The sequence below is a fragment of the Anoplopoma fimbria genome, chromosome 2 (genome assembly GCF_027596085.1).
Source record: "Anoplopoma fimbria isolate UVic2021 breed Golden Eagle Sablefish chromosome 2, Afim_UVic_2022, whole genome shotgun sequence".
NCBI lineage: Eukaryota > Metazoa > Chordata > Actinopteri > Perciformes > Anoplopomatidae > Anoplopoma > Anoplopoma fimbria.
In genome coordinates, this window is record NC_072450.1 from 10,129,422 (window position 1) to 10,151,790 (window position 22,369).

Below are 22,369 nucleotides of genomic sequence, written 5' to 3' on the forward strand. Positions count from 1 at the left end.
AAAATCAAGTCATCTGCCGTTTCAGGCCGATATGGAAGTATTTATGTTTTAGATCTCTTGTTTACATTACAGTGGCATGAGCCTGTGACTGATCACTCGCCGTCTTCTCATGATTCAAGGAGACCTGCCTGCCTCGGCAAAACTGGATTTGCTGGGTGCGTTATTCCTTGCGTTGTCCTTTAAAGGCAGAATGAGTAGGATTTCTGGGTTGTGGTTTGTAAACACGACATTCAAAGTTGGCACCTCCTCCCCGTCTCAACGAGGGTTGAGGTGCTCGCCAGCGGCTGAAAGCCAACCCAAGATTCACTCTGGTTTTGGAACAAGCTTCATCAGCTTTGTGGTTCGCCTTCCTCTGTTTGCGATTTGTCTGCGCTGTGGCCTTGATTTCTGAAGGGGTTCATCTTGGATGGGTGCTTACGATCTGGCACCTGGTAGATACGTTTTCATAGAGGCTGGCACACAGAAACGTCGCAAATAGCAAAACTTATAAGAAGAGAGAAAACGCAGGCGAAGGGGAAAGGCTGTCTGCAGATACATGAACCGCTGCACACTTTTATCGGCTCATAGATGATGATTGAGAGGGATTCTTTTGTCGTACGAGTCCATACATTGGTTTTTTAGAAAAACCTACTTTAAAAAGGAACAAAATACAAGTATTTCTAGTAATAGGGGAAATGAACATTACAGTTTTGTTGAGTGTAATTTTTCCACATCAAGAGTCAAACCTATGTTGATTATTGAGACCTCACGCTTCATCATTAAGCACAGCTCTTTAGAACATTCTGTTGTTTTGTCTTTCTTGTGCGGTTTCTCGTTAGTTTAAGTAAAAGCTCTACTACGAGCATTTGCCAGCTATGAATCTTTACACCTCGGACGAAATATTCACACACTCCCACAAGCCTCTTCTCATATACAGTTATACGTCAGTGCCGCATTGGCACCAAGGACGCATACATCTGAACTAGTTTTCTCAATTGAAACAAAAAGGGAGAGAGAGACGGAGAGTCGGTGCTACAACCGTAAACGATCACTGCAGACGCATCCTAAAGGACTGAGAGAAGATTCTGCATCACACATATGGAACCACTGAATATCAAGTCACAAGCAGGACAGGATAAGCAGGACAAACGACAGTGTCCTTATTCATTTAGTCAAACTCAAGCGTATTTAATAGAACTGTTCTGAGGCTCAGACAAGATAATGTGCATACCTGCCCTGTTTTCTGCAGAATAGTGCAGAGACCTCATGATCACGAAATATAAGTCACCATGGCAAAATAGGAGGTAACTTTAAAAGCCTTTGTAAAGTGGTCTTAACCAATTTCTCTACATGCAAGACCTATTCTCCATTGTTTCAAGGAGGAGTATCTACAACTGTGAGTAAATAATAAACACACTGAAAGTACAGCATAAATGACAAATGTGTTCAAAGTTCAAATGCATCCTTTAGCTGTTATTATCCTCAAAAGAGGTTAATAGAATGCAACATAGCAGCATTCATACTAACACCACTGACAGAAAACATTTGGCTGTGTTGGGAGACTATTCAAATTCAGAAACAAAGCTATCAAACGTGTAGAAAAGGTCATGCGTTTTAAAAGTAGCTGTACAATTTTAAGTTTGTCCGTCATCTGACCAGACTGAATAAGCAGAAAAAGAAATAAGAAGAATAGGGATTCCATGTAAAAAAAAAAAGCCTGGAACACATGACGTAATGAAGGCTATATAAAAAAGGTTCAGACAATATTTGGCTCCATTAGCAGTTTATGTTGCATGCACCCTAATCTGATGCTTTTAATGCATGTAGGCCAAGTATGGTTAGACTGAATAAAAATGGGTTACACAGCTTATTACCTTGTAACAATATCGTCCGTTATTGGTAATGCATTTAAATGACAGTATGCATATGTAAGCTGCCCTTCAAGACTAATAAGTCTTGGATTGCATTTGATTAAAAGCTGAGCTTTGTCTCCATGACTGCGAGGTGGTTAGTTAGGGACAAAAGGATTTGAGTGTGCAGAGTTAAGCTACCTGAACTGGAGTGTTTCGTCTCAAAGTTTAATTACTTGATCAAACTGAGCTTTTATTCTATGATCAAAACTGAGCGTGGTCATTGATGCCACCAGATCAACAACCCTTTGGTTAACCAAACAGCTAAGAGGTCCCAGTTACTGTCAGCATCATTAGGCATGTACAGCCAACTGAAGCTGAAAAAGATGGTGGAACCGTATCACTATGACGGATTCCTCCATCATCTCAGCATCAGCACTGCCACAACTTTGTCATTATCACACACACACGCGACAAGCAAAACCCATTGTCTGCAACAGCTTTACTCCCTCCGCCTAGCTCATCTGATTATTAATCAACATAGCTGCCAGCCAGATATCATAGTTGACCATTGTCAGTCACTTCCAGCAGCACAATCTGACATTGCCGTATCCAAACATTCCCCCTTTTTACTTCAGCTCCCTGCCTCGCCTCACATCTGCACCAGATGATATTCCAATAGCTTGTGTTGGGTGTGGCTTATAACTACACACTGCTTATAGCAGTTAAACAGGGGGATGGGAGGCAGACCACGGTATCTATACATCAGCGCTGCGTTCCTGAATATACTCGGCAGCACTGTCTCACATGTAAATGCGGCCTTTGTTTGCTCCTCCCATGTCTATGCTGATGACTGAGCCTGGTTTATTGTTATGGCGTGCTGTAAATTCTGTTGAACTTTGAGCTTCCATCTTGGCAGCCAAAGGCAGAAAATGTACGCTAGTAAAAACAATGTACCAGCAAAAAAAAAAAAAAATCAGCCGGTACACAAGCAGGTTGAATCAGTAAAATTAGGCAAAAACAGCACAAGCAGCAGGTGTTAGTGATCAATCCAAACATATTGAAATGTATGCATTGTTTAAAATGAGCATCCTCCTGACAGTATCATTTAATTACTAGGTAACATTGCTTAGATTCTCAGCTCAAACCCAACAGACTCCACATTGTACTCTTAAAAGAGATTGATTTCCTATTAATAGTATAGTACAGATTTGATTTATGGTGCTATCAATAGATCATGTGGAGAGAGATGGCCTAGTGATTCAGCAGCTTGCCAGTTAGAAATAAACAGCAGCAAATGTGTCCTCTTTAGATAAACATTTAAAAACGCAAACGTCATACCATCTGATGTCACCAAAAATCTCAAATGTCCCCTTCGGCTTTTAGAATCAGGTTCTGTTTTGTGAGTATTTCCCCCCCTAAATCAGAGCAAGTGACAGCATTGTGTCACATTGCATATCTGCTCTTGTCTGTACTTCGTAACAATCAGTTTGCCCGAGGGTTAAAGGATCTGAAAGAATCTGAATTTCTTACAGAAGGGAAGGGTTCTGCAGTGGAGAAGCAGACTTCTACTCGTTATTGATTATTTGAGGGTGAGAAAATGAATCAGCTGTTTTTTTTTACATCCGTTCACATTGATACGAATATCGAATATCACAAGGATATGAATACATCACTGTAAATTGTATACCTGGAATTTATTGTCCATTTGTTCATTCGATGATGATTTAACCATAATATTGAAAAAGAAAATGTAAATGAAGAAAATGTTCGACACATTCATTGATTACGACAAATAGCACATTCTACTTCTGGGTCAAATATGCAGGAGGTCTCATTAGGTATGTAAACACCCTGACACACTGCTGCTGTGGAATTTGTCACTTGTTCATTCGGGCTCATCGATTGCTGCAGTGGTTTGTGCTGTGTTAAAGGGAATTCTAATTCTTTGGGTAGGACCTGATTAAATCTCTACCGACGAGATTATTCTCTACCGAATATTCTAACAAGCGATGGTGCATTTCAGCGTATCAACGGCTGTGGCTACGTACCCGATCTTTGCCTTCTGCTTGGGCTTGGAGGAGGGCACGATGCAGGCCTTCCTGCAGGCCTTCTCTTTGAGCCGTGCCTTGCCGTTTCCTTTGTGCTCGCGTTTACGGTGCCTGTACTGCGAGGACGAGCTGGGGAAACTCTCCGGACTCATAACTCTGGGGATGTTCTTCTCCCCGCGCTGCCGGGCCTTAGCGATAGCCTCTGATATTATCCTATTGGCCTTCTCCTGCTTGTCCAGTGTAGCTGACTCCATCTGAAGATGCGTCCTCCGTGGCGTCCTCTTCTCCGACGAGGAGCTGGATGAGGATGAGGACGACGAGGACGAGGAGGACGACGACGAGCTGCTCTTCACTGGGGGACTGAGGACCCGTTGCTGGCTGCCAGGACCATTAGCGTTCTTTCGAGGCTGAGGAAAGAGGGAGAGAAATAAAATTAAAAAAAAAGGTTTTTAGAATTATGATCGTCTTCGAGGCAAATATTACAGGCATGATGTCACCTTTTGCAGATGACACAAACCCAAACTCAGATGGCGAGCTGTGTGCTATAGAAGGACCAAGTGACACAAAGACCTATAAAGTTGACACCTGACCTTTGAAGCAGGGCAGAGTGACTGAAGCTGCTGTTGCACCAAGACAAGGTTTAGTAAAAACACTCTCCCAAAAAAAGACCAAATCAGTTGCTACATGAGCAGGTACAAGTCTTCAACCACCTAATCAATATGCATTTCTCCACATATAGAGAGGTCACAAATAAGTCAATTCAATTTGAAGGTATATAGCCCAATATCACAAATAACAAAATGCCTCATAACGTAAACACGTCTTAATGTTTTGTGACATAAAACCAGCAATGATATTAGAATAGAAGCCAGAAATAAAGAGGTTGTTATTTATGGCTGATGTGTATGAACGTATGAGGCCATTATGGAGTCGTACAGCTCGGCTAATAGATGAGTAATACAAGCAAACAGGAAATGCAACTATCACTCATTGATAAAAAAAAACAACCTTCTGGAGTCTGTGTGAACTTCTCAGACAGCAGAGCTTGTTGCTGGCCTCATCTCATGAGCGGGGGGGGGGGGGGCTGGACCGCTCTCGCTCTACACGATGCTCACTTCAACCTCTCAGCCTCCCATGTTACTCTACCAGCACAGCTTCGGCACGAGATGGGCCCGTGCTTCCCCCCCCCCCCAAGAATTCATTCAAAATCAGGTGGAGGAGGAAAAACATGTGACATGAAAACTGTCCTGTAGCCCTGTACAAATTAAATAGTTTTAGGGTGGAGTACGCGATTCAAGAAGGTGGAGTGAACACTGTCTGTGTGTTGCAGGTTACACTGATCCTCTCAGACATAAATTATCCATCATGGCTGATACATGATAATATGTGAATAATAGATGGTGTGACTGCGGTTATGCCTACACAAGCGTCTAGTAGTAGGCCTTGAGCCCAGCGGAGAGGAAACCCATAAATGGATGACCTAATCTAAAAATGTGTTGCGTATGTCTACATGGCCCAGGCGCGGCCCGGTTTTTTTTTTTTTTTTTTTTTTTTTTTTTTCTTCTTTCTCACTGCTAGCTAAATAAAGAGAATTAGCTTGAACCTCGCCAACAAAGTGGGGGGAGGGAGTTGAATAACTGGCGTCTCGTTTATGGAAGAAGGGGGGGGGAAACACACACACACACACACACACACACACACACACACACACACACATACATACATACAAGAGCTGCATTATGATTTTCACGTGTGCAACGCTGCTGAGGCTATTAGGGAAGACATTTACTGGATCATGCTGGAATGTTCTCATTCAAGTTAATGGTAAAAGAAAAAAGAAAGAGGGGGGGAGGGGTTGAAAGTAATGCTCAAGAGCGGAAGAACATGAGGGCACATGAAAGAAGCAGCAAGAGGAAGAAAATATAGGAAAACAGGGCTTCCATCAGAGAGACGGAGAGAGAGAGAGATGGAGAGAGAGAGAGAGAGAGAGAGAGAAAAGATAAAAATGCACCAATACTGGGAGCACTGCAGCTGTGTAATACATCTATAAATAACTGAAATTACAGCCTGCCAGCACTGCAGTGATTTCAATCTCTCTAGCAGCACGTAGTCCCATGAAATCGGTGGGGACTATTACAGCCCTATGAAGAGAAAAGAGAAAAAAAAGAAAAAAAGAAAAAGAAAAAAAGGTAGAGTAAGCTCCATTTGGGCCGGCCAGCTTTCTACCTCGCTCTCACTCCCTCATTTCCACATGTAGTGAGTGTGTGTTCTCTGGTGAGTGACAGGTTCAACTCATGGAGGACACACACACACACACTCACACACACACACACATCATCATACACTGTACACAGACTACAGCGCCGGGCAGATTGGAGAAAGGGGGGGGGGGGGGGGGAGATGTTTGGAATGAATAGAGAGTGGGGGTGGGGAACACACAACACTGTACATGTAGTGTGCCTTGATAAGGTCTAGCACAGTAAAGCAAATGAGTATGGAGGGTGATGAAAATAAAGCAGCAATGAGTTCAAGATGGCGGCAGTGCAGCATGAGCCAGTAGCAGAGTAGGTTGTTCAGTTCCTGCCGGCCCCCTCCTCCTCCTCCCCCCCCCCCCCCCCCGTCCCTCCTCCCCTCCCAGCTCTGAGAGCAGTTCACTTACCCTTCCTCTTGGCCTCTTCACTGTAGACATGGTTGGTTTTTTTCTTCCTCTTTCCTCCCCCTCTCCAACCGGCTAACAAAAGCCTTGCCCTTTCGCCGGGTTTTTTTACTCTCTCCGTTGCTCGCTCACGCTTTTCTCTTTTACAAAAAACACACACTCTTCCCCTTTCAACAGTCGTTTTCTCTCACTCTTCCTTGAGCTGTGCGTGTCCCCCCCCCCCTCCTCCTCCTCCTCCTCCTCCCCTCCCTCTCTCTCTTCTGGTTTGCCTTGCCTCCCCTCCTCCTCCTCCTCCTCCTCCTCCCGGTCAGCTCTTCTCCTCAGGCAGTTGCGAGAGCGCCGGACCTGTTCCGTCTCCTCCTCCTCCCCCAGCGGGCAGGGCTCAAGAGGAGCGCATGGGAGCTCTCTCTCTCTCTCTCTCACACACTCTCTCTCTCTCTCTGTCACCCTCGTTTGTCTCTTCACAGGGTGATGAGGGAGCAGCGCTGTGGGCGGTAGAGGAGGTGCGTGGCAGTCCAGGAAGCTCTCATTCTGCTGCTGCGTGCTGCTTTCGCTGTCGTCCGGCTTCACCCGTGTCTCCCTCACACACACTCTCTCTCTCTCTCTCTCTCTCTGTGCGTGTGTGTCAGAGTTGCCTTCCCCTGGCTCCTCTCTCCTCCCCTCTCATTGATTCCTCTTTCCGCCTGCCTTTCGTATGCGCTCTCTATGCCTCTCTGAGCCCTCTCCTTCTTATTTCTCGCACTCTCTTGCTCTTTCCGCTTTGCCGTTTCCCTTTTTGCGCCTCCCGTGTTCTTCAGCAGCCAGGATAAAAGGTAGGTTTCTCCTTTTATTACACACAAAAGGGCTTTTGTGTTAGCTTGCTTGCTTGCTTGTTTGGCCGGTTGTTGTTTTTTTTTCCTCCTTTCTTCCCCCCCCTCCACTTGTCTTTTTCCTCGTTCTCCCTCGCTGCCCCTCACCTCTCCCTGGCTGGGGCGCGTATGGCGGACTCGAGACTCTTGTCAGGCAGAGCGGCGGAAAATGAAAGCACAAAGCAGCGAAATGCATCAGCATGAATATTAGAGATGTCGTTAAAAACCCAGACTCGTTTTTTGCTCTCTCTCTCTTTCTCTCTCTCTCTCTTTCTCTCGCTCACTCACTCTCACGCTCCCCCTCTCTCTCTCTCTCTCTCTCTTTGTAAGGAAGTAGGCCAGCAGATGGTGCTAGCAGTTATTACATTAACTTTCACAACTTAACCCCCAAAGTACTGGATTTCGCCCACACCACAGATTGTCAACATTGTCGCTTTTTATTGTCCCCATGCAAGTTACTGCCAATGACACGCCGATTTATTTATGGACCAGCATACAGAAAATCTAGATGAACAAACAGAAGGAACCAATTAGGAAATGGCCACAGAATAAAGCAGACCCAATACCACCCAGCCAAACCAGGAACATGCAGACTAAAACTGCACTCTCCAGTGGTGAGTCCGAGCACGTGTGAGGTCAAGGCCTGGCCACCCTGCTATGACTCTTGGGGGGAATAAAAAAAAAAATCCAAGAGGGGAAACTGGGATGTGTCCAAGACATGCAAGCTCTTCCTGAGCGCCAGAACAGATCTAGGGAGGAGCAAGCCAGCCTTTCATGGGACTCCTGACAGCCTGATGCATGGGCCATGTGCACCGGCAGGCACATGGTATCGGGAATTATGCAAAGACACACGTCTGGCCTTAAGCCCAGGTACAGTGCACATAGCACTACTGGGTCAGGCCTGAGTTTATGACAGATTCCCTGTCAGCTTTTATAGCTTTATTTACTGTGCATAGTCAGCTGATGAGGCCTCTTTCCAAGCCAACACCCTGTTCATTTTTCATGCAGCTGCACGCATTGACATGTGAGCAGCCCAGTGCCACCAGGACTACCCCCCCCCCATACCTGCAGCTAGGAAGGGGATCTGCCTTTTGACACCACATCTTTGAAACACCATTTACAAGTCACCCAACAGGTTAAGGTTACTAGGCTAGTGACTCAAAAGGGCCACAGTATCTCAAAAACACAAATATGTCTTCCAGGTAGGAACTAATATGTGAATTCTTTTTTCTGTCCAATAAAAACATTATTTTGTATTATTTTTCTATGACTGTTCATATTGTTCCATTCTGACCCCTCTCAGTCCACAGCAAACTACACTACATTGTTGTGAGTTTATTCAAGTGTGGTGTGAAATATGTGGGCGAGCGCGTGTATATTGCTACAACACAATATGGCTTTACGTCGCATGTCGAACTGATAACCTAAATAAAGTTATATACGACTGACCAAATGGAATGGTGTGGAAAGCCTTATTCAAAATGTGTGAGTCAATGTGTGTGCAAGTAGAGAGGAGTGGGAGGTTATAAGATGAGTGAGATGACACACTGGTATAACCGTGGCAGTGGAATTATCTTACTATATCTCTGTGGTTTGTGTTTTACATTTGACAGCTTTATATCTCCTACAGAGACAGAGATGACTGCCGTGTGTGCGTAACAACGAGTGTCATTTCCAAGCGTTTTTGCAGCAGCAGCAGAGCAGCAGCAGCACCAGGCATCAAATCCAGCTGCCATGCCGGGCCTTGGAGTTTGGACTTTTTAAAATCAGACCGCACACTTACTGAAGCTGAGCCATAGTGTCCTATCCAGGCCAAACAAATCCACTGTAAGATAATGCCCACCAGGGTACAGCACCTGGGGGGTCCGCTTTGACTACGAACACATCTGAGAGTGCAATGAGTGTTAACTCAAATACCGATAAGCACAAATTAAAAAAATATATATATCTAAACAGACACAAACAAACGACAAAACTGAGTCCAGCATTATTGAATCTGCCTACGTCATTATACAACCTATTGCACAACGCAGAATGGCTTTTCCACTATAAAAAGGTGGAAAATTGATTTACGCTTAAATGAACATCACATCACTGCAACAGCTACAAGACTATTTAATGAGTTAAACATGGACATGGAGTCTGAATCACAGATCACTTAAAAAAAAAAAAAAATATATATATGTTGGTGTTAGTGATGACACAAATTTGTCATTGACTGAAAATGTTTGCTTGGGAACATTGTGTCAAAAGAAAAGCAAAGAAAGACAAGAGAGAAATAACAGCACATGCCTCAACGGTCACATGGCATGAAGCCACTGCTCCTTGGCCACTAAACAGTTAATATGCAAACAAGGCAGGCAGCTCTGTGTGAGGGGGAGTGGCTTCCTTTAGCACAGAGGAGGGAGGGAAGCAGAGGGGAGGGGAGTAGAGGAAGGGCGGGAGCTGGTGAAAGGAAGCGAGAGTGGAAAAAAAAAAAAAAAAAAAGTGTGTGTGTGTGTGTGTATGAGAGAGAGAGAGAGAGAGAGAGAGAGAGAGAGAGAGAGAGAGAGAGAGAGAGAGAGAGAGAGGAGGGTGGCTGCAGAGGCACAGGTGTCTGTCTCTGAACACTCCATTACTTCCTCATCAAAGGGCCTGTATTAGAGCGCCACCGCTCACATTTCTCTCCTGTGCCGCCGTGAGAGTCTCCACTAACCGAACTCCACATTCGGGAAATGAGGGGCTGAGAGCTAGCAATGAACTGAAAATGACAAGATGGCTAGCACCCACCGGTGCTTCAGAGGCTACAGCTAGCTGCTCCTCCCATACACAGAGATGAAAACCATCGCCAACTGGAATGTAATGTCACTCAATGGTAATAGCAACATTACCCATGGGCCATTGAATGACAGAAAAAGGCCTTTTGATCCATTATGCACTTATACTGCTGTAGACAACTCACATGTCTGGTTAGTGCTTGTTTCAGTTTCAAATATTGGCATAAAGGAGTTTGTGAAACACATCTTGGTTCGGGCTACCTAATGCTGTATGCACTGGTGAATAATCCTGCCGTGGTGTCCTTGAGCAAGACTTTGTCTAGGAAGAAAATGATATAAAAAAGGATGCATGAAAATCCAAATGTTCATAATTGATCATCAAAACCACCACCAATTAATCAATCAATAAATCAAAAACTGAAATAAAAATCAGCTCTTGCCATTGTCTCTCTCACATTCATCAGACATCAACCAGCGTTTCTGACCGGTTCAGAACTGATTTGTGGTGGTTTGGCATTCACAAAGTAACAACCGATTAGAAAATATATTTTCTTATCTGTAAGATTGCGCATGAACGCTTCTTTCTGGGCGCCATTTTGATCAGTCTTGAAGACAAAAGAGTGCAGACTCCTGAAAGGTATGTATGTGTGTGTGTGTGTGTGTGTGTGTGTGTGTGTGTGTGTGTGTGTGTGTGTGTGTGTGTGTGTGTGTTTTGTATCTATAGTGCTTTTTTTTATTATAGTATATATTTTTGGCTCCCAGAATGCAGCATTCATGGACAGTTTTACAGATAAAAAAAAAAAAAGATTTAGCTAATCAGCTGTTAATTAGTGAATGCTGCACTGTGTTTCAGCAGACTCTTAGGTGTTGGATGTCAAACAAACAAAACAACAGCACCATCTTCCACAAGTCTCGGCTAAATACCATAAATTACATAAACAAACAACGCCTGATTGCCTGACTTTTTCACCCTTCCTTGAACACATTCCTCAGTGCTGTTGCCTGTTTAGAAAGCCTCGCCTCATCTCACCAGTCACCAGATCTCATACCTATGGCTTTGTTAATAATAAATAGATGGCACTGTTATGTCTAGGCGCAAAAAAGATTATGCCCTGCTAATTAGGCATGCGGCTACAGGCCAGTTTGCAGCCACGCTCAAGTGTTGAAGCAGCGGCAGGCGTTGATAAATGAAAGGAGACATGATGCACAGCAATGCTTCCTCAACCAATTAAATACAGCACCGTGCATTAATGACCCTTTATTCAGGGCCAAGAGTAACAGTAGCTGGGCCCAGCGATGTGTCCTCTAGAGAAGCTGCTGAAAGTCTAACAGAGCATCATTACGACGGTCTGGTTTGCTCCACTGTGACCAGAAAGCCCGGATAGAAGAACTACCCAGGGAGAAATAATAAAGTACAAACTAACAAAACTAAAATTTCACTAGCAATATCATTGTAAGAAAACCAAATCATATTATGATACTTCTTCAAATGTATTTATCTGGATCAGTTACTTGATTCGTTTGGCACCTAACAGTTGCATGATATCAGTGACTTCATATAGGAATTGTCAGCCTATTTCAACTTAAGACATACAGCAGCATACATAACCATGCAATAAGCCAACAATGTAAAAAGAAGAAGGAAGCAAAGCTCAAGTCTGACAACTGCAACAATCTTAGAGTATACAACACTGCTAGCATTGTGTGTCTGACTGAGATGTTTATATTATCTCACACACACACACACACACACACACACACACACACACACACACACACACACACACACACACACACACACACACACACACACACACACACACACACACACACACACACACACACACACACACACTTCAAAGGCAGCATTATGTACCAAGATAAACAGATGCGATGCCAACATCCAGTTTCCTTTCCTCGTCCTTCCCTTTCACACACACACATTCACTCTCTTACTCACACAATCACATAATCTCTACACCAAGTTAATACTGTGCAAATACAGCAATTAGCGCACTAGATACAATTAACCAACCGTTCCAGCGACTTGTCTCACCGCTACAGCCCTGCTACACTCCCAATCAACTCCAATCCAGCAGGCTTTAACAAAGACGACCTATTAGCTCGCTATTAAGCAGTCCACTAATTGACTCCCTTTTTTAAAATCAATTTCAGCACGGACAGCTGTTCCTATAGCTAATAAAGACATTTATGATCACAGACAGATCCATGTGAAGTGTAACAAATGCAGCATGTTTTTCTCTAATTATCTTGCTAGGACAGAGTTAAACACTAGGGGGTGACTGGAGGGAGAATGTTCTAGTAATGCACGGCAAAGAGAGAAGACGTCTGCTGTCACCTTTCAGTGTATGTCATACCTGAATAAGTCTAGTGAAAATACCTGAATGTTTTTCCTGCATTAGAAAAAATACAAAAAGGAAGTTAGAAAAGTAAGAAACAAGTTTTTGATATGATTATCTATGTAGCCTGACCACGGTTTTGTGTCTTGGTTTAGTTAAGCTTCATGGTGATGCTCAATGTCTTACTAACTCATGTCAAAAACAGCTTTGACTTGGGTTTGAGGGTCACGCAGGATACAGAGAATAGCCTAGGCCTGACTCTGTTCTACCAGGCCCAGTGACTGAGAAGAGCAGGCTGTGATTCTAATTAGGGTATCTGCCCTAATGTAAGAGCAGAGGGCAGTCGCTCAGCAAGATTTAGGATGATATTTTAAGGGAGAGCACTTTGGGCACACACTACCTAGCATGAGCCAAAGTGAAAGCAAGAAGTCACCCATCCACAGAGGGATGCCCTTCACAAATACTAGCTGACTAGCTTTTTTTTTTAATGCCAGCAGTGCAATTGTGGATCTTTTCCTGTTCAAAAGGACACCGCTCTAAATGCAAGTCTCTTTTGTGTTAAATAAAACATGAATGAACTCCGAATGCACTTTTTAGAAGAAGTTAAAGTTGCGGAGAGGTAACCTGTTTAGCCATCACATTAGAGGTGTGTCGATTAAGATTCTCCGGCCAATGATTCGAATGATACTTTATGAATCTCAATGCATCGCATCCTCAATTTCTATAATACTGCACATGACTACTGTTTCAAGAATTTATATAAGCAGTGAGATAATTCTGAACCCCCTTTTTATTTAGAAAGTGCTTTAAAAAAGAAAAGGCTACAACAGTCTATAATAATATCAAGATCTGCAACTTTTATATGCCAGTATCTGTCCGACACATTTCGGTATATAAACTTTACAAAAACAAAGGATAAACTCTTTTGCAGCGCATTACAAGTGTGTTGTGATCTATAAAAATACGCTTTTCATGCATCATCTCTGAGACGGCTCGCAGATTTTTCCCTACACATAGCTCTTCTATTCCTACTTGATTTAGTGACTACATCTCCTGACAGTCGAATTTCAACCTGCATTCACATTTTTTTTCAGCCCGACATTGTTTAATCAGACCATCTAATAACGGTGGCAAGAGCAGCGAGCTAGCAGACTCCCGAGTGCCGTCTCTCACGCCTTTTAGAAAAAGGTCTCGCAAACAATGTTAATTCTAGAGAGGCACCGATACCAAAACGGATACCAGTGCAATACTGACTCAAATAGCAGGATCAGGTGTAGGTGACAATGGGCCGTTCTGGTATCAGAAACCATTATTTAATAACTAACAATTTAGTACATTTATATGCATGTCTTCATTTGATATATTTATGTTTTACAAAGTTCACAAAGCAATATTTAAGTCAAACCTGATATATTCCCTTACACATAACATAATGATCCTAGTCACTTTTTCACAGTGAGGCCTTCAGTTTATTATTTGAACACTGGTGTCAGATCAATACTCTGTATCAGACGATACCAAGTCCAGGTATCATGACTGAAGAAGTCTGATCGGTGCATCCCTAGTCAATTAGCTTATTACAACTTACACAATGGAGCGACATCGAAGGCAAAAAGAGCACGAAACAGTATCGGTCAGATGGTCAGGTTGTAAAAAAGCCAACAGTTCAGCTTGATTAACTAAACCGCCTAATATGAAGGTAAAACCTAAAGAGACAGCAACCTTAATGTCAGCAAAAGACCCTCATTGTAAAAGGAAAACTGTCAGTACAAAACTACAGCACATACAGAGGGTCAAAGTTGAACCAGGAAATCAGGCCTATTAATTGATTTATGGCGCCTGGTTCCCAGATCGCAGAAATGACTTTGCTGCAAACAATGTTATCAAAACAATAGAAACATTAGTCAAACCAATGGAATTAAGATTGATGTTGTAAGAAACCGGAAAAAGGCTTTGAACTACATATAGGGTCTCCTCAATCGGAAATCTAAAATAATGAAAAGATGACTTATTTAAAAGTATTTGATTGTTCCTTTGAAATGACATTCTTCTCCCAATAACGAATAACATGGATTTGAAAGCAGCCCTCCAAAGTAGTGACTAATTTGCAGATGCTTCATGATTCATCTACCCCAGAGGAATTCAATGTATTTTGCATATTGAACACTTCATGGTTTTTGTGAACTTTACATGATGCGTCACCAACCGAGAACCGTCTTCTTAAAGCCTGTTTTTCAACCGTAATTGTTCCGACTAATGACGCGGTGCTCTCTGAATCAGAGACGGCACAGCGGGTCAGACACACCAGGCAGTGAAGGGAAGCTGAACTGTGCAAAACAAGCAAGCCGGATGATGCCATTCATTAATGGGAACATCGGTGCAAACTGAGGAGAGGAGCTGAGAGGAGGTCCCTTAGGATGCGAAAGAGAGAGACAGAGAGACAGAGAGGCCGAGAGCGAGGGGAGGAAAGAGGGAGGGATGAGGTGGAGGGGAATCCAGCAAGGGGCTTACTGCCAAGACCTTTACAACTCCTTCATTATTGAAGCAGTGCAAAGGGAGAGCAGGGCCACTGCCTGCACAAAAAGGAACACACACACACGCACACACACACACACACACTTCAGGATATGATGAAGTAAGGATTTTTTTTTGGATTTTTTTTTCCTGCTCTGATTTCTACCTCCCGCTCAGTGTGAGGCCAGTGTCCATGGAGAGAATCTCCACTGGAATGGTAGAGGTTTGAAAAGGAGAGCCAGGTAACAAGTAGGAAAATTACATCAGTCAATATGTCAAAAAAAAATTAAATAAAATAATAATATAAAAAAAAAAAAAAGAGATTGTGAGACAGAGGGGTGCACATGCAGTACATGGTCGCCAAATACAAGCCAAAAATACACAACGGTTAAATAATTATTTTTTGATTCAACAAACAAATACAATAAAAGTGTTTATTTCAATTAAACTCTGATTTGATAAAGCGAAATGTCAAAGATTTAGTTGTACATTAAATAAGTGTAGAAGTATTTTTTTCTGGCAGTTACAAATTGTGTTCCTCCTACTTAGCAAAGTGAAGGCTATTAGAACTACAGACATGCTTGCTCAATAAAAGGCTGCATTAAGGTAGCAGCAACACGCTGGTTTTACTAGATGCTGGTGAGTGGAAACATTAATGCTACGTATAGCAACATTTTCTCCACTTAAACAAGGAGACCTGCACATTAACATGATGAATACAAAGAATGGCTCTACACTCATATGACTGCTATACGGTGCTTATTTATTTCTCACAATAAAAAATAAAAAAAACATTATTTAGCAACGTGCTATTAAGCAAACAAGAAGAAAGATTAATAAAAACACGTTTGATGAAATGGGAAACATTTTCTTAGAGGCCATTCAAGCTTTTTAAGAGCCTGTATGACGGTACTGTAGCTTGACTCACAACACAGTGAGTGATGACAGATTATGACATACCAGTTTAAGCAGTGAACTTTCTTTCAGTGTGTTTCAGTGTGTCAATAAACGAAAGACTGGACTTGCAACATAGGCATCCATGGCAACTAGCAAATTACTTCCTGACACAAACATGTTTGCTTAACTTACAAATCAGTAACCAGTGAGCCAACTGACGTCTCCGTGGACTATGTGACCGACATTACGTTCTGGAAGTCAAATTGTTTGAATGAAAACCACGAATCAAGTGGAACAGCAGGACAAACTTATTGAAGCCCACTGATTTCAACTGTCTCTACTTAAGCCAGCTTTATTCAAGCTTTATTTTACTTTTAAGATGTTTTATAGCAATATTTCCTCAGACAATCCCTTCTTCTTACCACAAGACGACAACCGCTGTGTCAGTTATAAACACAAGGGCAAAGGGAACATTAACCCTTCATGCATTTTCAAATTTTCTCTGTTGCACATTACACTGAGGTTGAATTACAAGTGATTTTCACGCCGTCATAATCTTTTTATACCTAAAAAGATTCCTAGAGACACTGTGGTAGTCCAACCAGCGATCTTTCCCCTCTCTGCTAGTCAAAGGTTAACAGGAGTTCAAGGAGGTTGGCTCATGTCAAAAAAAAGCCTTGCATTCTAGTGAAAAAAAACAAGAACTTCACATTTGACCGCAAGGAACAGCTCACCAACCCTTCACCCCGAGAAAAATATTCAAAGACGTTTAATCCCAAAGGAAAGTGGCAAGAGAGAGGGAAGGATAGAAAAAGCAGAATAAAAGAGCATACTTTAAATTCACACCTACTGACAGTTTGGACTGGCAACGTTCCCACATGCTCCTGACACAATCAATCCAAGTACAACTCCCTCCTCCCTCTCCTCACCCAGCTCCTCCCCCGCCTCCTCCACTGAGCCCTCCCCTTCCGCCTGCAGCAAAGACCGCCTGACTTCCTCTTTACCTTTGACCCTTATTTATCCCCCGCCCTCATCTGGCAGGCCTCCAAACAGACAGGCTGATGGGGCCGGATGCTGGTGTGAGAGGGGGCAAGCGAGAGAGAGAGAGAGAGAGAGAGAGAGAGAGAGATGTGTATGGATGGATGTTGGGGGAGGATTTCAGGGAAAGTGTGTGAATGACACAGCCTATCACCATGTGGCCACAGAAGCAGCAGTTTCCCAGTGGCGTGTGTGTGTGTGTGTGTGTGTGTGTGTGTGTGTGTGTGTGTGTGTGTGTGTGTGTGTGTGTGTGTGTGTGTGTGTGTGTGTGCAAAATGTTCCTGTGTGGAGCGTGTGGGGTGAGGGCCGGGGTGACGCACGGTGTCAAGTCTCAGGGCTGATTATGGCATTGCCCGTCCAGTCTGGTCGCCTGGTTGGCTCAGAGTTATATAAACCTCAGAGGGGTCAGTAAGCAACAGAGCTAGCGTTGCACAGATAAATGTGCTAACCCTACTTGAAAGAGCACACACACAGATATCTTACGTTGCTGCTTACTCGCGGTACAGCTCAGGGGGCCAAGGCAGGGTAGAGTGGGGTAGAGCAGCGATAACCAGTGAGATAATAAATCTAAATCAGCAATACAGGCAGGCAGGGAGAAGGCACCTGCTGAGTGTCACTGCCGGGGGCCTGTGGTGGCTACAGCAGCCCCGGCCATCAGTATCCATCAGTCTCCACTCAGTTTATTTTCTATTCAGCAAGGCAGTCTTTTGCACCCCTATATAGGAAGCCTTGGGTCTGATTCAAAATGACAAAACAGCAGAGTGGAATAGCAGGGGAAAAAATTACAAAGTCAATAATTAAGAGAACATGTATCATGAAAAGAGAATAGGGGTTAAAATGTACCTGAGCAGATTTAGATGCATGTGATAACATCACATAGGAAACAACTGAATGCTGTTGATTTTTCCAGGTCTAGTCTGTTTTTCTATTTATCTATCTATTGAGCATCAAATCATCAATTCACTTAGAATATGCCAATATAATGTTTCAGAAATATTGTAGGAGGCAGTCATTTAATTTAACTGTAGGCCAGCTGCATATTACACTGATTTTAAAGTAATAGTTCATATAAACATTATCTGGTTTCCTGTGCGAACTTATGTCTCCCAGAAACACGGCTTCTTGTGTGCACAAGAACCATAGTGGCCTATGTCAGTTTGGACATAATACAATGGCTCCTTAGGTACCAAAAAGCGTGACTGATACCAGGGTGGATAACATCCCCCCTTTAGTTTGAGTACGCCTGGAAGGGGTGATTTGAACGTGCTACGGTTGCCCCATAAATCTTCAAAACCAGTTTATTTACTGCCTTTGGGGATTATTTTAATTCGTAGCCATTTATAGCTCCATCAAATCAAAAATTAAGACACATTTGGATTGTGATCAGGAACACAAAATAAGTAAGACACAAATATCTCTTTGAAATTCAACCACAACTGACTGTCCAAAGTTAAAATCCCCATCAGAAATGCACAAATTTAGACATCTAACACGAACCAAATCAAACAACAAATCAAGACAATGATCAAGCTCTCTAACAATTTTCAGACTACTGTGCTGTGCAATTTACCAGTGTATCCTTTAATGTTAGGGTAGGGTGATATGGAAAGAAAAATGCAATATGTAATACTGTAGTAGGATACATTAAATCTGTATCTCCATTTGACCCTTTGCTTAGTCCCGCCTCTCAAACGCAGACTGGTCAACCATAGCGTAGCATCAGCCAGCTCCATCCAGGGTCTGAAAACTCTACTGGTGCGCTCCAAAGATTCTCATGCAATGTCTCAGATTTTTTCTATTTCAGGCTGGCTTTGATGCTTTTCCAATAGCTGGACTTGCGTATCCACTTTATCGATCAGATACCAGTGCATAAAAACCAACAACAAAACAGGTCATGAATCCCTCTCTAATACCTGTTATACTACTGTAAAAACATCTCTTTCAAACAACTGTATTTTAGTTTCTAGCCATAAACTACATTTTATAATATTACATTCAAACACATCACAATAACATTATAATTTACCCTTTGCCTAAAACTCATTTACTCAATGGACCTCGAACACATCATAATGTAACAATGGACCTCGAACACATCATAATGTAGGTTCAATAGAACCTCCAAGGTTCCATTGAACCTACAAGGTGTTGTGGCGGTTGACTTTTACACTGTGACCTGTAGGCCTTAGCTTTTATCCATATATTTCTAACCTGCTGTCGCTGCTAAATTCGTTTGACATCCTGTATATAGCCTTCAAATGCATATTGTAGACCCTGCAGTCCGTTTCTCTAGGAAATCGCTTTTTTCCCCAAAATTATTTATCACATTTATGTAGGAAGTGCAGTTACTGTTGGCTCCATGTTATCTCTAACAGCTTGACGGAGTAGCAGTGGGGGTGGGGCTTGGCCAAGTGTCAACTGGAACACATTGCTGTAGAGATGAAATGACCAGTGGCGTTTTTTTTAAATCATCTCATCAGTGTTTTTGGGAAACTACTTTGCCCAGATTCAAAACCAGAAAAAAAGAAAAAATTGCCGCACAGTTTAAAACAGGTGATAATCTGACTGAGCATAATTTACTGCCCAATTCTCTGTTTGTCAATTGAGTTAGATATGTTTGTTATGCTGAGCAAGCCCAATTCTACGACGTTGTCCTGCTGCTTTCATGTTTGGTTATCCTCTCAGAAAGATGCTTGAGATACTGAAATCTTGTTCTTGAGCAGCTACCATTCCCTCGAAATTACACACACAGGAGGCAAAAATGACAAGCTAGCAGTTAGAGGTTCTCCAGCAGCATTTTGGTTTATAATCAATATTCAACGGCTTGTGGGAACTTTGGTGTTTAATCTCAAGTTTTTCTTCAAAAGGCAGGCTTTCAAATTTAGGCCGCAGTGAGCACAGTTGATATTTTCTTAAAAAAAAAATAATAATAATAACTTCTGCGAATTACGTACAGTACATGGCAAATAGTCAATTAAATTTCAGTTGGGCAACAATCAATCAGCCCCACATGGCATAACATTTTTGTCATCTGCTTTTATCGCCAAAGACTTTTGGCATCCGCATTGTTATTTTCCTAAACTCTGGGCACATTAAACTGGACAATAATGAAGAAAAACAATAGCAACCAAAAAATGTTATTACGGAAAATGGATGGATGGAATGGATGGATGTATAAATCCAGAATTATATAAATATCTAGGTTTCTTAGTACAACTAAATCCAGACTATTTTCTGTTGACTGTAGCTGCTAGAAATTACCAGAAAGAAATATTGTTTTTTGACTAATCCATACAGAAGTTAATAACTGAATAACTATCCAGTGACTAGACTAATCAAGATACTTGATCAGGTGAAAACCCTGTTTATCAAATACTGCCACAAAGCACTCCAAGTCACTGATTTGTGACATTAACCACAATGGTCTATTTCAACCTATACAATTAGTTTTACAGTTGTACACACAGACAGAGAGCTCACAGACGGCAGTCTTGAGTTCCTGACTACACACAGCATAAAGACTGATGACTCACAAGAGTACACAGAAGCATTAGAAACCAGCATCCAGCTCAGATGAGTCGCACTAGAGTGTTGATGCCTGTAAAGCAGATATTATACTTTCTGCATCTGCAAGGGTGGGCTAGGGTCCATGTGAGTCAATTTTGTAATCAGAGGGTGTACGTGTAGGCTCTCTGCAGATGTCCACATGCTGCTAATTTGTTGTGACCGGGCAAACAAAGATTGTGGGACCAATACGCTACAAGTGGTAGTGGAGCGATATACTGTTAATGTGTGGAACGCATCCAACAAAGTGAACAGTATAAACAGAACTACTATGCGTCTGTGGTGTCCGCAGCTATCCGTGTACGAATCTATTTGGAAGTATAAGCGAAGCTTGAAGTACCTCCTGAGGCAAAGCCCCTTGCAGTCCATGAATGTGGTTGAAATGATTAATGGGACACACTGCACACATCTGTTCATTTCAATTTTGATCCATTTCAACAGGGCCTAAAGCATTTTTTTCCCAAACTCAATTTAACTTGAGAATTCGGCATCCAGGGACAACTTTTCAATCTTGAAACCCAGGTGCTAATCACAGCTGCAGCTGACCATTACAACCATTGGAAAATCCTAATTAGCCCCTATTCACCGCGGGGGAGTGAAGAGTGGGCAGCTCGCCCCTGATGCCTTGCCTGTTCAGCAAACACACTATCAGCGGGCTCTTCACACATCGGTGCACATGAATAGCACAGTCAGCCCGTAAGCATCAACACGGGGCTGAATGTTGACACAGACAGGGAGAGGCTCGTTCGTGTGGCTGTGGTTCATGGCCTCATTTCAATCAAGGACCTTTGCAGATGGGCAAATGGTCGGCCTAACCAGGGCTTACTCACACAGGCCACCCGTTCTATTGTCACCTGCTGCCTGCTGGGGGATAGCAGAGGCAGTACTCAACACACAGGTGGGGTTTTGGCTCATGGGCATAGGTTTGGTTTCAGGAGTCTCGGGGGGGGGGGGGGCATAATGGGTCTGTGTCAGTAACAGGACACTGTTTGGAGAAATTTAAAATGAGTCACTCAAATGAGTACTATTGTCCCTGTACAATAGTACTCATTCATGAGTTTACTACACGAGAGGAAGAGCAGATACAGAAAAGGGTAGGGTTGGTAAGATAAATGGCGAACAACATTTTGTGTGTGTTCTCAGTGGCAATGAGAAAGACTCAGCACTGTCGGGGGTGGGCCATGAAAAAAAAAAAAAAAAACCCCACAAGTGATCCAATGAAAAATGTGTGAATTTTCCACATGTGCGTGGTGCTAGTTTGAGACAATCTGTTTCTGCTGCACTCTGCAAACGCTGTTTAATTGTTAGTGCACCAGATGTTGTTTATGTAATAACACTGCAGAAATCTACAAAAATATGGTCACTAGGAATACATGGATGTCCTGAAATTCATTTTTTTAGTGCACACACCATTATGAAACATCTGTTGCTTTTGCTGCTGGTCATGTGTCACACGCTGGCCAAGAGGCAGTGGGGATGCTGCTAAGTTACTAGCCAACTGAGGTCCAGGAACCGCCTGAAGCCTGTTACAGCCAGCTAATGCATTCTCCCAGCCTCCCCCTCTGCTTCTCTTCTCCCTCTTGTGCTCTTCCTCTCTGTCTCTTTCCTTTTTCTTTCTTTCCTACGCTCTCCTTTTTCCATGAGCTAGTGCTCTCTCCATCTCCTGAACCCCCTCCCCCTCCCTCAAGTGCTAACCACTCTCCTCCACCACACTTCTTTTTTTTCTTCCTTTGCCGCTCGCTCTCTCACATGTGCACATGTACTCACACACAGACCGTGGCAGCCACCACAACAGGGTGCAACCTCCCCCACACTCCATGGAGGCAGTGTGCTAGTGCCTCTGGCTTGCCCTGACC

The 22,369-nt window shown here is 43.0% G+C and overlaps 1 protein-coding gene across 8 annotated transcripts in view; it reads right to left on the minus strand.

Annotated features, from left to right (window-relative positions):
* chd9 (chromodomain helicase DNA binding protein 9) overlaps positions 1–22,369 on the minus strand; it is a 71,806-nt gene that overhangs the window by 42,659 nt on the left and 6,778 nt on the right. For 6 of the 8 annotated variants that reach the window (XM_054614344.1, XM_054614387.1, XM_054614367.1 and 3 more), the window contains one exon: positions 3,881–4,287. In XM_054614344.1, the coding sequence (XP_054470319.1) occupies positions 3,881–4,287 (407 nt within the window). Of the gene's footprint in view, positions 1–3,880; positions 4,288–6,539; positions 6,711–16,744; positions 16,782–22,369 lie in introns of those variants that run through there. The other 2 variants (XM_054614379.1, XM_054614373.1) reach the window with 2 other exon arrangements.